This window comes from Antedon bifida, chromosome 11 (genome assembly GCF_963402885.1).
Source record: "Antedon bifida chromosome 11, ecAntBifi1.1, whole genome shotgun sequence".
NCBI lineage: Eukaryota > Metazoa > Echinodermata > Crinoidea > Comatulida > Antedonidae > Antedon > Antedon bifida.
Window position 1 is genome coordinate 9,471,814 of NC_136236.1, and position 12,827 is coordinate 9,484,640.

A 12,827-nucleotide genomic window follows, 5' to 3' on the forward strand; every position below is an offset into this window, starting at 1 on the left:
AAACACATTAATATTATCGATTTATGGTGCGTTGTAAAAAATACCCCGTTCGTTAGGTTACTATCATATGCATTTAACCGAAAGGTTTTGTATTGACCGTTTTCTAGGAAGCAAACATTTTTCTAGTAGTTTCTTTTGTCTTGCAAAATTAGTTTCCGTATATAATTTATCTAATGCCGGTACATCCTATCCTTTTTATTGCACTATAATGGGTACTTATAGTTAACCAGAATGGTTTTGTGCAACCTTCTAAGAAAAATGTTAGAGGTCAAAGTAAGTTTCACATTTCTGGTAGGCCTATTATTTGTTTTATATGGAATTATTTCATAAGAATAGGTAGATGAAGAATGGTTTACAACATAGGCCTACTATTTCCGTAATTCGCATTGAATAAACAAAATAGAAATATTTAGTAGGTTTATCTAAAAAAGTTGGCAAAAAAATCTCTAACAATAATGCAGTTTATGTTAGTGGAACTAACAGTGAGGATAGGCCCTAACTGGTGGTGGTACGCTCTTTCTTTCTTTTCTTTTCTTTTTATTTTTTTTTATTTTTTTGTAATTGTAATTGGCTATTCGTTCACTCGAGGCACTATTTTCCAAGGTGAATATAGACCAGTAAATTATGTTTTTAATTCTTTTAGTTAAGTTCTTTTTTTATTGTTTTGGGTTTTTTTTCGTTTTGAATCGTATAGGTTAATTTTTAAGATCTTTTCTTTTAAATTTGTTATTCGTAATAATATATGAATATGGAATTAAAAAAGTTATTTTATGTGAGGCATCCTGAAAGGCAATGATCTGCTTATTGTAAAATTTTAAATTTAATGCAATTAATGTTTACTCATTTAATCTTCATTATTTGGCAAAAAACTAATAATAATAATATTATTATTTTAAATTTTCAATTTAAAAATAAATAAATAATGAATAACGGAACCGCACTCCTTTATCGACAATAGGGACCTTTCGCATCGGGACGGTAAACGAAGGGAACGGTAATTAACACAGCGTGACGCAGACCATGCAGACGCGCGGGTTTGGTGGGCGTGTTTGCAAAGTTTCTGCGTTTTGCGAAGTTCAAAGGATGACATAAAAACACTTAATTAAACCCTACAAGAGGCGAACGAGGATTCTTAATTTTTGTAATGAATCTAGAAGAATGAAAGTCAATTCACAGCCTATTATTATACGCATACGCAGATTAATAATACCGGTAATAATAATTGTATAAATAATTGTATCCTTTTACATCATGTACCGTCCTCCGATTCCATTTCATCTATTGTCCCGATGCGAAAGCTCGGTATTGAACAATTGGAGGGACCATAAACTAACACGGACAAAATAAATTACTACAAATCTACCATTATGTTTTAATTTTTCTTTTCTCAAAATAAAGTAAGTTGAACAATAGACTAAACATAACTGCAAAATAAAATGTTAGAGAATCAAAAGCCTTCTCGAAATTCACCAACTGTAATATAGGAATACTGCTGGAATCTAATATAGTAATTCAATGTCTTTTGCAACAGCTGCGTTTTTTACTCGCTATATTAATGTGCTCATTAATAATATAATTTAGATTGCCTTGATATAATACACACATTATATTAAGTTTATAAAAAAATAATGATGATGCAATACACTCTGACGCAATCTGCAGTAATTTTTATTTCTGTAAATAACACTTGATTGAGGTCGCACTACAAGTAATTCTTAAAAGTTTTGTAGAAAAGCTATATTATTTTATTGGTGGCGCTGTTTAAAATTGTACACACCACCACCACACCTGCGTTTTTGTTTTGTACCGGTGGTGTTCTCGTGGCACATCTGTTTACAAAAATCATGGTTTTAGATCTTGATTTATTCCGTGAAGACAAGGGAGGAAATCCCGATAAAATACGAGCAAATCAGGCAAAACGTTACAAAGATGCCACTCTCGTCGATAAGGTTGTAGAAGCCGACACAAAATGGCGAAAGCGTAAGTTCTGATGCACACGCATGGATGGATGGCCCGGTCCTACCAGCCTTTAACTAATGCCTAGGCCTAGGCGCGGCTAGCTTAGGTAGCTAGGTAGTACTAGGCCTAGCCTAGAGTAGGGCCTACCACTAGCTAGGCTTAGGTAGGCCTACATACATTAACACCCTCGGGCTGACAGCCACCTCGGCCCAGGTTATTACTTAGTGGCCTACTAGGTCCTAGGACTATGCTAGGCCTAGACCTGATCTGCTATCTATAGTAATTAACAGTATAATTTAAGCCTAGCGTAGTAGCTAGGCTAGATAGGCTAGGCCTGGGTTAGGCCTAGTTAGTAGTAGTAGGGGTAGAACGTAGCCTACGTAGCACTGCAGTTTCGCACCTAAAACTGGGCATAAGACTTCTTTTGCACAATTCACAGGCCTAGGCTAGGCCTCATTTAGGATGGACGTGTTGACTAATAATAACGTCCCAAATGTTATAATATAATAATAATAATAAAATACTGTATCTCTTTCTTTACACTATCCTTAATATACAAATAATCATAGTCACTTCATAGTTTTTTTGTATTCTGAATAATAAGAAGTTCAGAAACTAGGCTAGGCCTACTGCGGCACTTACTGTGGTATTTATTGTCATCTTGGACTCGACGGACTTGCGTAAAAAAGTTGTTCATAGATGACGTCACATCAATCATGTTGTTGTTTGGCCAGAATCCACATTTACCGTGCGATATTTTCACAAAATTGAATCTTTCTATCCTGGCCAGATTTCCGTCCGTCTGCTCCGCATTCTGTGTAAATTGGCCTTTATAAAATTGCAATCGATCCGCCAATTGACATATTGATACCACTCACTCACTGGCCTTATAATTTGTTAATTCTTTTTTAGTTCGTTACCAGGCAGACAACTGGAACAAGCAAAAGAATCTATGTAGTAAAATAATTGGGGAAAAAATGAAGGTAATGTAGGCCTTATTATTACATCTAAGAATTAACCAACCTTAACTCAAAATGTACCTAGTAGTATGGTGTAGGCGTCTACAACATTACTGATATAGTCTTTTTATACCAGACTCGTACAATATTTAAACTGAATAGTGTTGTGGAAATGGCCAAAGAAAAACCATAAACTTAATTAACTTTAGATGATATGTGTTTATGATTGTGTTATAAGAAAGGTAATTCTATCATGGCTGATAAATTATAAAGAGCATAAAGAGTTTTCAACAATACTGTGCACATAGTAAAGTCTTGTAGACTGCGAATGATGTTTATAAAATAACTCAATGAAACAATATTTTTCATAGACTCAACCACTGACAGGGGCCAGAAAATTGAACCCCAGTCAGAGAGATTTTACCATGTTTGTCAAGGAAAACATTATTTGTGTTTTAATTCTGTATGTTAAAATGTTGGTAATTTTATTTCTTCTTCCGTACATGACTCTCAGATAGCCCCTAGTTTTACATCCATAACATGTCTTAAGCTCTGTTATCAAACTTTATGTGACAAAAAAATGTGATGTGCCCATATATGGGCATGATGATGTCATATCACTACCATATTTGGGAATATCACTACCATATTTTGGTACAACACAGTTTTTTGTCAAACTAGTTTGATAGTGTAGACAGAGCTTTAGTTACTTGGATTAGTTTGTATTGCTGGTATGAAGCTGATACAAACACCATCTGTATCTTTAGAAGCAACTAAATCACACTTGAGAAATGTCAAGGTTCCTTTTTCTTCTCCGAGGCATACGATACTGTACTACTACTGTATGTATACAGTATCTATATATAAATTATGGTTAATTCTGACATAGGCGAGCACAATGCAAAAACTTCGGTACAAATCTCCGCCATAGATACCTACCTTATCTATCTCAGATGTACCGCGAAACGTAGATTTGATAACATTAGTTTTCACATCGACGCTATTGTTCCACTTTTGTCTTTTACAACGACAAAATTTAGCGTTACCTATCGAAATTTGTGGATATCACAGGGTTATTTTCACACACTCGCGCTGTTGTTCAACTGGCTTCCGGGTCCGTCACTTCCGGCAAAATGGCCGTTGGTGGCGCCATTCAATATTAAATAAAAAAATATTTTAGTGATTCAACGTATCGTGAAATACTGAAATTAATTTGTTTTAGATATTCAACTAATCAATTATATTAATTAAAGTCATTTACTTTACGTGAACTACAATTTGTTTTAGTAATTTAACTTTTATTGAAGGCCTTTAATTTTATGTGAACTACAATGTGATTTTAGTGATTCAACTGAATCATGAACTACAATTTTGTTTTAGATATTCAAATATCAATTATAAAGGCCTTTACTTTACGTGAAATACAATTTGTTTTAGTAATTTAACTAATTATTTATGCTATTTATTAATCATTTTATCAAATTAGGTGCGATTCAATGTTACTATAGAAGGCCATGCCTACCAGGGAAACACCTTTACTGTTTATCGATTATTTCTGTTGCTTGCTCTATTTATAATTATAAATGGTGTCTACTACGACCGAAATATAAGTAGGCTACGAAAGTTGTTATTTGATCATTTTGTTCCAAAATTAAGAAGATGCTGTTGTCATGATATATTGTGATACAAATGTTAAAGCCCCGCTCACTGTCACCCACGTTAATAAACTATGCTTTTGGTCTCTTGGTACGGTCACGTTTCAGTGATTGATGACCCCTATTAACGGTTTCCTTCTGTGTGTAACGTTCAGATAATATATATAATAATATAATATGTATATTATACATATACTGTTCTTTACAATTATATTATTTGCATTAATACCAATTGTTGTAATACCAATTGTTGAAAGTTTTTACATCATTACAGGGAGAATTAATGTACATTTTGTTTACAAATAAATAAATCTATTGAGTAACTTTTCCACTTTACGTTCCTAACCACCGATTGCTGTCAAGTGTCCATACATCATTTACTGACAGGGGACGTAATCAATCATAATTGGTATACATTTCGCATCTTACCAAACTTATTTTCAGTACAGGTTCAAATCTCACACACACATTCGGCGGAAGACCGAATATAATAATTAGCCTATATTGTTCTCTATTCGTACATTTTTTTAACTCTAATTTGCTACATTACCCTGGAAGCGATATTTTTGGCGTACCTAATTTATGGACCACCATGAAACATCACAAAATAAACATACATTACTCATTAGTCATATGCATAGGTGTCACCTGGGCTTCAATTTCCAGAGGCATTGGTCATGTTTTCGAGGACCATTCGGTACACCCACTAGAGGGTGCGCGAGCGAACCCTCTAGTATTACCAATTTACCTTTTATTTATTATTCAGAAAAAAGAGCCTGTAGGCGATGATTCACCCATCCCTGAAGATGTGGTGGCAAAATTGGATTCTCTGTCAGATGATATACTTAAGGTACAGGTAACAATGCGTGATGCAATATATGATATAATATATAATAAATATATAATATGTCTTTATATAAAAACACAAACTATACTGTAAAGTACAAAACTAATCACAGATAGAAAAAAAATTAGTAGCTGCTTACTATTTTTTATTCTTTTATTTTACCTCAGTGAAATAAAATAACAAATAAATGTATATACTCTATCTCTAACAATATTTCAATCTTCTATCGACTAAAGCGAAAGTATAGTCTCGGGACCCTTCTATGGTTACCACCAGGTAGGCTTACCTCATCAAGGCTTCTATGAATGTATGACGAGTTGGGAGCAGGAACGCTAGTAGACCAAACTTAGTACCGTTTTGATTACGATCATGCGGGAAATTACCTCACAAATAAATGAAAATCTCATTTAGGAATCAAAATTTCCAATAAATGGCACTTGTGTTGGCTTTCTCTCTTAGGTAAAAATAAACGGCGCGGCGTAAAACAATAGGATCTAGGTACCGTTGGTTGCTGTCAGATAGAACTTTTGGCCTCCCTCTTGCCACCAATTGTTCGAACTTCATTACAAACTGTGCCCCTGCCCCCTTTTCTCAAGGTTGGATCTGCCCATGTGAGAAAAGAAGATTGTTTTTATTTTATATCAAGATTTACATGCATCTTAAATATAGATTTATAAATGTCTTTCTAATTATTCAGGTTTTAACAGTAAATCAAATAAAGAAAGTGCGGCAACTTATCAGCGATGCTATGGTCAAGTGCGATGAAGATAGAATAGAGGTAGAAAGGATACGAAAAGATAGTCTGTGGGAAATTGGAAACTTTGTACATGACTCTGTGCCTGTCAGCAATGATGAGGTATGATTGGATATTATATACCACATGTTTGAAATCTTGCCATCTGATTGGTTATAGGCTAGCCAGTAGTATATTTTCAACTATTTCTCCTGCAATAAACTTTTTATAGAGCTTCTTCTTCCATAATTTGGAATCTCTTTTTGTGGAAAAATCCATGAATATAAATTATAGTATGAAGAACAATTGTTTTGAATTGAACACCATTATATACAATTATTTTTGCTTTACGGTGACATTTTAACCTGTAAAACTGTTTAAATGTCATGGCAATTAAAGTGTATGAACCTTGTAGTACAGTATTTTGAATGCCCTCATACATGTACAGTGGCGGATCCATGATTTGAACTTGGCAGGGTGGGAGGCGCCATGGCCTAAATAGGGTTAAATTGTGCTGAGCTTAAAGATAGTTTCCGAAAATTTAGAGGGCCTGGGCTGGCTGGGGCCCACCTTAATATACTGCATTTTATTTTTAGATGAGTGCACTTATTAAATTCAATTTATTTCAAACATCAAAAGAGTTTGTTTTTTACTCTTTAAGGATGAAAATAGAGTTGAAAGAACGTTTGGAGATTCATCAACTAGAAAGAAATACTCCCACGTTGACCTCATCCACATGATAGACGGAGTTGAATGTGAAAAAGGCGCTGTAACGGCTGGAAGCAGAGGCTACTATCTAAAGGTATTGGATTGAAGTCAGAGAATGTCAATCACATTAATTCCCTGATGCAAAAACTATAACAACACATCGTTTTCTTATATAGCGCTTATTTCACAAAGCCCCTCAGCGCTTCACATTGTTACCTTGATCATTTTTGGATCAAACCCGTATGGAAGCATCCTCCCATAATGCAGCTAGTAAACGTATGTAAAGTGTCTTACAAGCAATGCGAAGAACACACTGTACTACATGCCTTTACAGTTTATTTACTACAATTAATAATACTATTATGTCTGTACAGTACTCACTGATTCCTTGGGCTTGAATCTAACCCTAGACATGAGCTCAATTTCCATATAGGAACGCCTACTAGTGATCTGGAAGTTTTTGATTCCTATCTTATAACCTTTTGACATTTGCATGTTCTCAATGTACTTGATAGACTTTATATGATTGTCAGAGTTAGAGTTTTTATGAAGCTGCAGATTTATCAATAATTAAAATGCATTTTATTAAAAATTTTATCATCAATAAATAAAGATATTATAAATAAATACTTACTTTTATTTTTCATTTTTAGGGTCCAGCAGTGTTTCTGTCACAAGCTATTATTCAGCATGGCTTGCAATCCCTTTACAAGAAGGGATATGAAGCCCTATATACCCCATTCTTCATGAACAAACAGGTCATGCAGGAGGTTGCCCAACTTAGCCAGTTTGATGAGGAACTTTACAAGGTTTTTTACAATTTGTTATTTTGAAAAATGCAAAATAAATAGCGAAGGCCTACATTTGATTCACATTATACACACTGTGGTGTTAATTATGTCAACAAACGACCAGACAACCCTAGAACTAGACAGGCCAAAACGCTTAGAGGCCTAGCCTAATACTAACAGGCCTAGCTAGGCTGAAAGGCAACAATACGATAGGCAACTGTAACTCATCTAGGCTAATTATGTTTTTTCCAACGATTCCACGTCCTGTAGAGATGTTCCCATTAATTATTTAAAATCCTAAAAACAATCTAAAGCTAATTTAAATGCCTTTTTGATCTAAATTAGTACATACAGTATTATCTCTCCAAAAATGTACCAGTCATAACAATAATATTCGTGGCGATGGTACAAAATAGGTGGCGCTGTTGTATTTCAAAAGCAAAAGTAGAAATATTTTCCAAACACGAAAATAATTTTCGCATCAAATTTCAATCAATATCAGGTTATTGGAAAAGGCAGTGAGAAGGCTGAAGAAACTGTCTATGAGGAAAAGTACCTGATCGCAACTTCTGAGCAGCCAATCGCAGCTTACCACAAAGATGAGTGGATGGCAGTTAGTGACTTACCCAAAATGTACGCTGGCTTCTCTACCTGCTTTAGACAAGAAGTTGGGTCACACGGAAGAGACACAAGAGGGATATTTCGTGTTCATCAGTTTGAAAAGGTTTGTGAATGATGCTTATGATTCACCATAATGGAGTTGTGGCTTGGTGGATTTGATACTTGGCTACCAATCCAAGGGTCCTGGATTCAAGTCCTGCGTTGTCAGGATTTTCCATTCCATTCCCAAAGACATATAATAATACTTTGTTTATGTAGAGCATCTTGTGTATATGTTTGCCTTGTGAACAAGATTGCCACCTTTAAGAAGGACAGTGAATGATTCACTTATGGTTATTTTTGGCAATTTGCCTAAATATAAAAACCAAATTAAAAAAGATCATGTGAATTATTACAATAGTATTATCCAGTTATTTTTGGTTTTAATACTTTTAGTACTATAATTGGAAAAATGATTTGAATCTGTCCACAAAAACCCCCAACACAGTGAATAACGCATCTGGTCGTTGATAAGCATTCTTAGTTTTATTGGTTTTGTTTTTAAGGTGGAGCAATTCTGCATTACTTCTCCTCATGACAATAAATCCTGGGAAATGTTTGATATGATGATTGCCAACGCTGAGGAGTTCTGCCAATCACTTGGACTGCCATACCGTGTGGTCAATATTGTGTCAGGTAAGAGGAGTTCTGCCAATCACTTGGACTGCCATACCGTGTGGTCAATATTGTGTCGGGTTGGGTGATGTAGAGGTGATGCTGTACCTAGTGTCTAGTGGTGTGTAAATGTAACTTCGGAGTCTGGTGTTGGTTGTATCTGGAGTGCTCAGTATGGTGGGAGTCATGTGAAGCTTCTGGTGAGGAAAAGAATCAGAGAATTGGTTATGGGAGTAGTCTGAGCCTTAACTATATGATATGTATCGAATTTAAAGATACTGTATTACTAGAATCTGTTATATTTCTGTTTCTGGAAGTTTGAAAGTGCTGTAATATATTTACACAGTACATGACAGTTGGTAGTTATTACAGTAAAAAGAACATGTTCCATGTGTGTGAGGAAATTTGTTATTGGTAGTGGGTCTAGTCAGAGGTTGTAATATTCAGCACCTCATATACTGTAAGATGTCATGGTACTCAAGACAGTAGACCACCACAAGTAGATGTAGAATCTATTTTAATTAATGCAAAGTAACAATCATTTAATTATTTAATTTATCATTGTCTAATTTATTTAACAGGCGCTCTTAATAATGCAGCATCAAAGAAATTGGACGTAGAAGCATGGTTTCCAGGTGGTGGTGCCTTTCGAGAATTAGTGTCATGCTCAAATTGTACTGACTACCAATCAAGAAGACTCCTAGTACGATATGGACAGGTTAAAAAAATGAATACACAGGTAAGTCAGAGTTACAATGTTTACAAAATTTGCTTACAACATATCTTGTACTGAATACAAATCATTGTTATTTGCTATGAGAAATCCTGGTACAGTAATTATCCACAACTAGCATGGTAAACCACTGTGCTATATTGTATTCTCACTAATGTGATGTACCAGATGTAACAATATTTACCAACAATCGCTTAATAATTTGTATCAGTGTTAGAAAAAAATAATCTCTGCTGGCTGGTATAATTTAAAAAGCTCTAGACACAGCTGCATGTAATTTAATAGACATGTGCAAAATAGCTGACCTGTCCATTATACCAGAGGGGTGTTTATCAACAATTTTAAATTTGAACTGTTGTTTTTTTAAATACCTGAACAGGCCGAGTATGTGCACATGTTAAATGCTACAATGTGCGCTACCACACGTGTCATCTGCTGTATACTAGAAAATAATCAAACTGAAGAGGGCATTGTTGTTCCTGAAGTTCTACGACCATTTATGCCTGAAGGTAAGTCAAAAATTAAGTTTGTTTAAGTAAAATAAAAACAAACCATCTAAAGCCTTTTTGTTTGTATATGTTGAGTTGTTGATTAGCCATGTATGGTTAAGGTGACTAATCATTTCATTATAGTTTGAATTCAGCACTTTTTAGAGGGTACCCATTGTTATTCTTCAAGAGCTGAAACTAAGATAATTTGTTTTTTGTATATAAATATTGTATATGTAGCTCATGTATATGTTGTGTCCATTGCAGGCTTAAAAGAATTAATTAAATTCACTAAACCAGCACCAATTGAAGAACAGCAAGGAAAGAAACAGAAGAAACAAAAAGAAGGAGGAAAGAAAAAAGGAAAAACAGAAGATGTCTCTGCCAAGGTTGAAGACATGAAACTAGAATAAAATTATTAAAAAAGATGTTTATTGGCCAAATACTTCATTAACACTGCACTAACCATGACCATTGTAAAGTTAACAAATAACGAATGTTCAAGTCAATCAATCATATTAAAAAAGAATACATTCCTTTTTTTTTTAAATTTTAAAATTTTAATTGGTATTATGTTGCTTTCTGTCAAAAACTAGATCACAACCAAAAAGTGGAACAGAAAATGTTGGCCGAAAATCACAGCAGTTGTAGGCTGTGTACTTGGTTTAGATTGTTGGTAATTTGTTTCATATGATGACTAGGTCATTTATATTCAATCGCAAATCGTAACTAGATTGTTGATATTTTATTATTTAATAACTAGATCAATTAGTGACTAGCGATATTTGGTCACATGTAGTGACTAGCCATACTTGGTCACATGTAGTGACTATCGATATTTGGTCATACGTAGTGACTAGCGATATTTGGTCACACATAGTGATTAGCGATATTTGGTCACACGTAGTGACTAGCGATTTTTGGTCATACGTAGTGACTAGCGATATTTAGTCACATGTAGTGACTAGCGATATTTGGTCACATGTAGTGACTAGCCATATTTGGTCACACGTAGTGACTAGCGATATTTGGTCACACGTAGTGACTAGCGATATTTGGTCACATGTAGTGACTAGCGATATTTGGTCACATGTAGTGACTAGCCATATTTGGTCACACGTAGTGACTAGCGATATTTGGTCACACGTAGTGACTAGCGATATTTAGTCACACATAGTGACTAGCGATATTTGGTCACACGTAGTGACTAGCGATTTTTGGTCATACGTAGTGACTAGCGATATTTAGTCACATGTAGTGACTAGCCATATGTGGTCACACGTAGTGACTAGCGATATTTGGTCACACGTAGTGACTAGCGATATTTGGTCACACGTAGTGACTAGCGATTTTTGGTCATACGTAGTGACTAGCCATATTTGGTCACACGTAGTGACTAGCGATATTTAGTCACATGTAGTGACTAGCGATTTTTGGTCATACGTAGTGACTAGCGATATTTGGTCACACATAGTGACTAGCAATATCTTGTTTATATATTCAGGTCACATGTATTAACTAGATCACTATTCATTTGTTTACTATTTAGGTCATGTGATTCAAACAAAAATGTCAACAAAAAGTACAATCACAAAAAGATAAAAACAGTATCATTTGCGGCACGAAATTGTCACCAAATAACCTTTACTTATTTGCTTGGGTGGAGCAAAGCAGTGAGAAGTCTCTAATTTGTGTATTTTAGGCAAATTTTAATTAAATGTACACGATATGTCTATAACATGTTTATGGGCATGCAACTGTGATAGCATTTAAATGCATTACTTAATTACCCTTTTCACAGTATTTTTAAAAGTACCGTATTTATTCGAATAAACGTCTTTTTATTGTTTGCATCTTAAAGTGCGTAATACAGTTCAATACAATATTTACTCATGATATTTGTTACTGTTACATGAATAAACATTAATGGTTTAACATTATTTATATATGATATAATTTAATAGCATTGACCAACAAAAACGTGAAAGTCACCAGGAGTTATATCTACTTGTATTGTTTATAAGTTCAATAAACTAGTTTTACTACAGTATGCTCATCTTTCCTTAGTCTGGGTTGTAGACAAATTTTTGACTTATTATTAGTAAAAAGATAAATGTTTTGGCACATATGGCGTCTTATACGTATCCTATTTGAGCTCGTAACATCGAAATGCCGACTGGTGAACTACAGTATATAAAAAAGAAAAAACTCCAAATTTGGGACAAGTCTAACCTTTCCTCTGTAAATGCATACATTTGAATATCATAAAGTACTGTAACAATAAAAGAGTGTATAATCTTAAAGCTCAGGTACAGGCATGAATTTTAAATATAATATCTGGTTAATTGTACATAAATCAAATATTTGTAACAGAAATCAAGATGAAAGAACATGAATTTCCCTTAATATGGTCAAATACAAAATTTGGCAAAATTCTGCCATAAAAACCAGGAAGACTATTTTTCAGTAGTTAGGTAGTTTAACCTAATGTAATAACATGTCTGGTGACTCCCTAGAAGGTGAAAAAAGATGGTGGATATATGGTGGATAATTTTTGCTATAGCATGAAAATAAAAATCAGAAGTTGAATAAAAATACCAGAAATGTAAAATTCAAGTTATATTACCTATATTTAGTCATCTGATAACATTTTTTACCACACCGTTTATTTTTCATAGC

At 34.3% G+C, this 12,827-nt stretch overlaps 1 protein-coding gene across 1 annotated transcript; it reads left to right on the forward strand.

Annotated features, from left to right (window-relative positions):
- The first annotated feature begins 1,781 nt into the window (after positions 1-1,781).
- On the forward strand, positions 1,782-12,195 carry LOC144856451 (serine--tRNA ligase, cytoplasmic-like). The gene is made up of 11 exons (XM_078714465.1): positions 1,782-1,980; positions 2,872-2,942; positions 5,340-5,423; positions 6,118-6,276; positions 6,815-6,955; positions 7,515-7,670; positions 8,155-8,376; positions 8,819-8,948; positions 9,509-9,666; positions 10,040-10,169; positions 10,416-12,195. The coding sequence occupies exons 1-11, from the start codon at positions 1,845-1,847 to the stop codon at positions 10,559-10,561; spliced, it is 1,533 nt and encodes a 510-aa protein (XP_078570591.1). The 5' UTR covers positions 1,782-1,844; the 3' UTR covers positions 10,562-12,195.
- Positions 12,196-12,827: the final 632 nt, after the last annotated feature.

Bases quoted from the DNA above. Each gene is read 5' to 3' on its own strand.
- LOC144856451 (XM_078714465.1), top strand. From the start codon at position 1,845: ATGGTTTTAGATCTTGATTTATTCCGTGAAGACAAGGGAGGAAATCCC. The intron at 1,981-2,871 runs GTAAGTTCTGAT...ATTCTTTTTTAG, and splicing joins CGACACAAAATGGCGAAAGC to TTCGTTACCAGGCAGACAAC. The intron at 2,943-5,339 runs GTAATGTAGGCC...TTTATTATTCAG, and splicing joins TAATTGGGGAAAAAATGAAG to AAAAAAGAGCCTGTAGGCGA.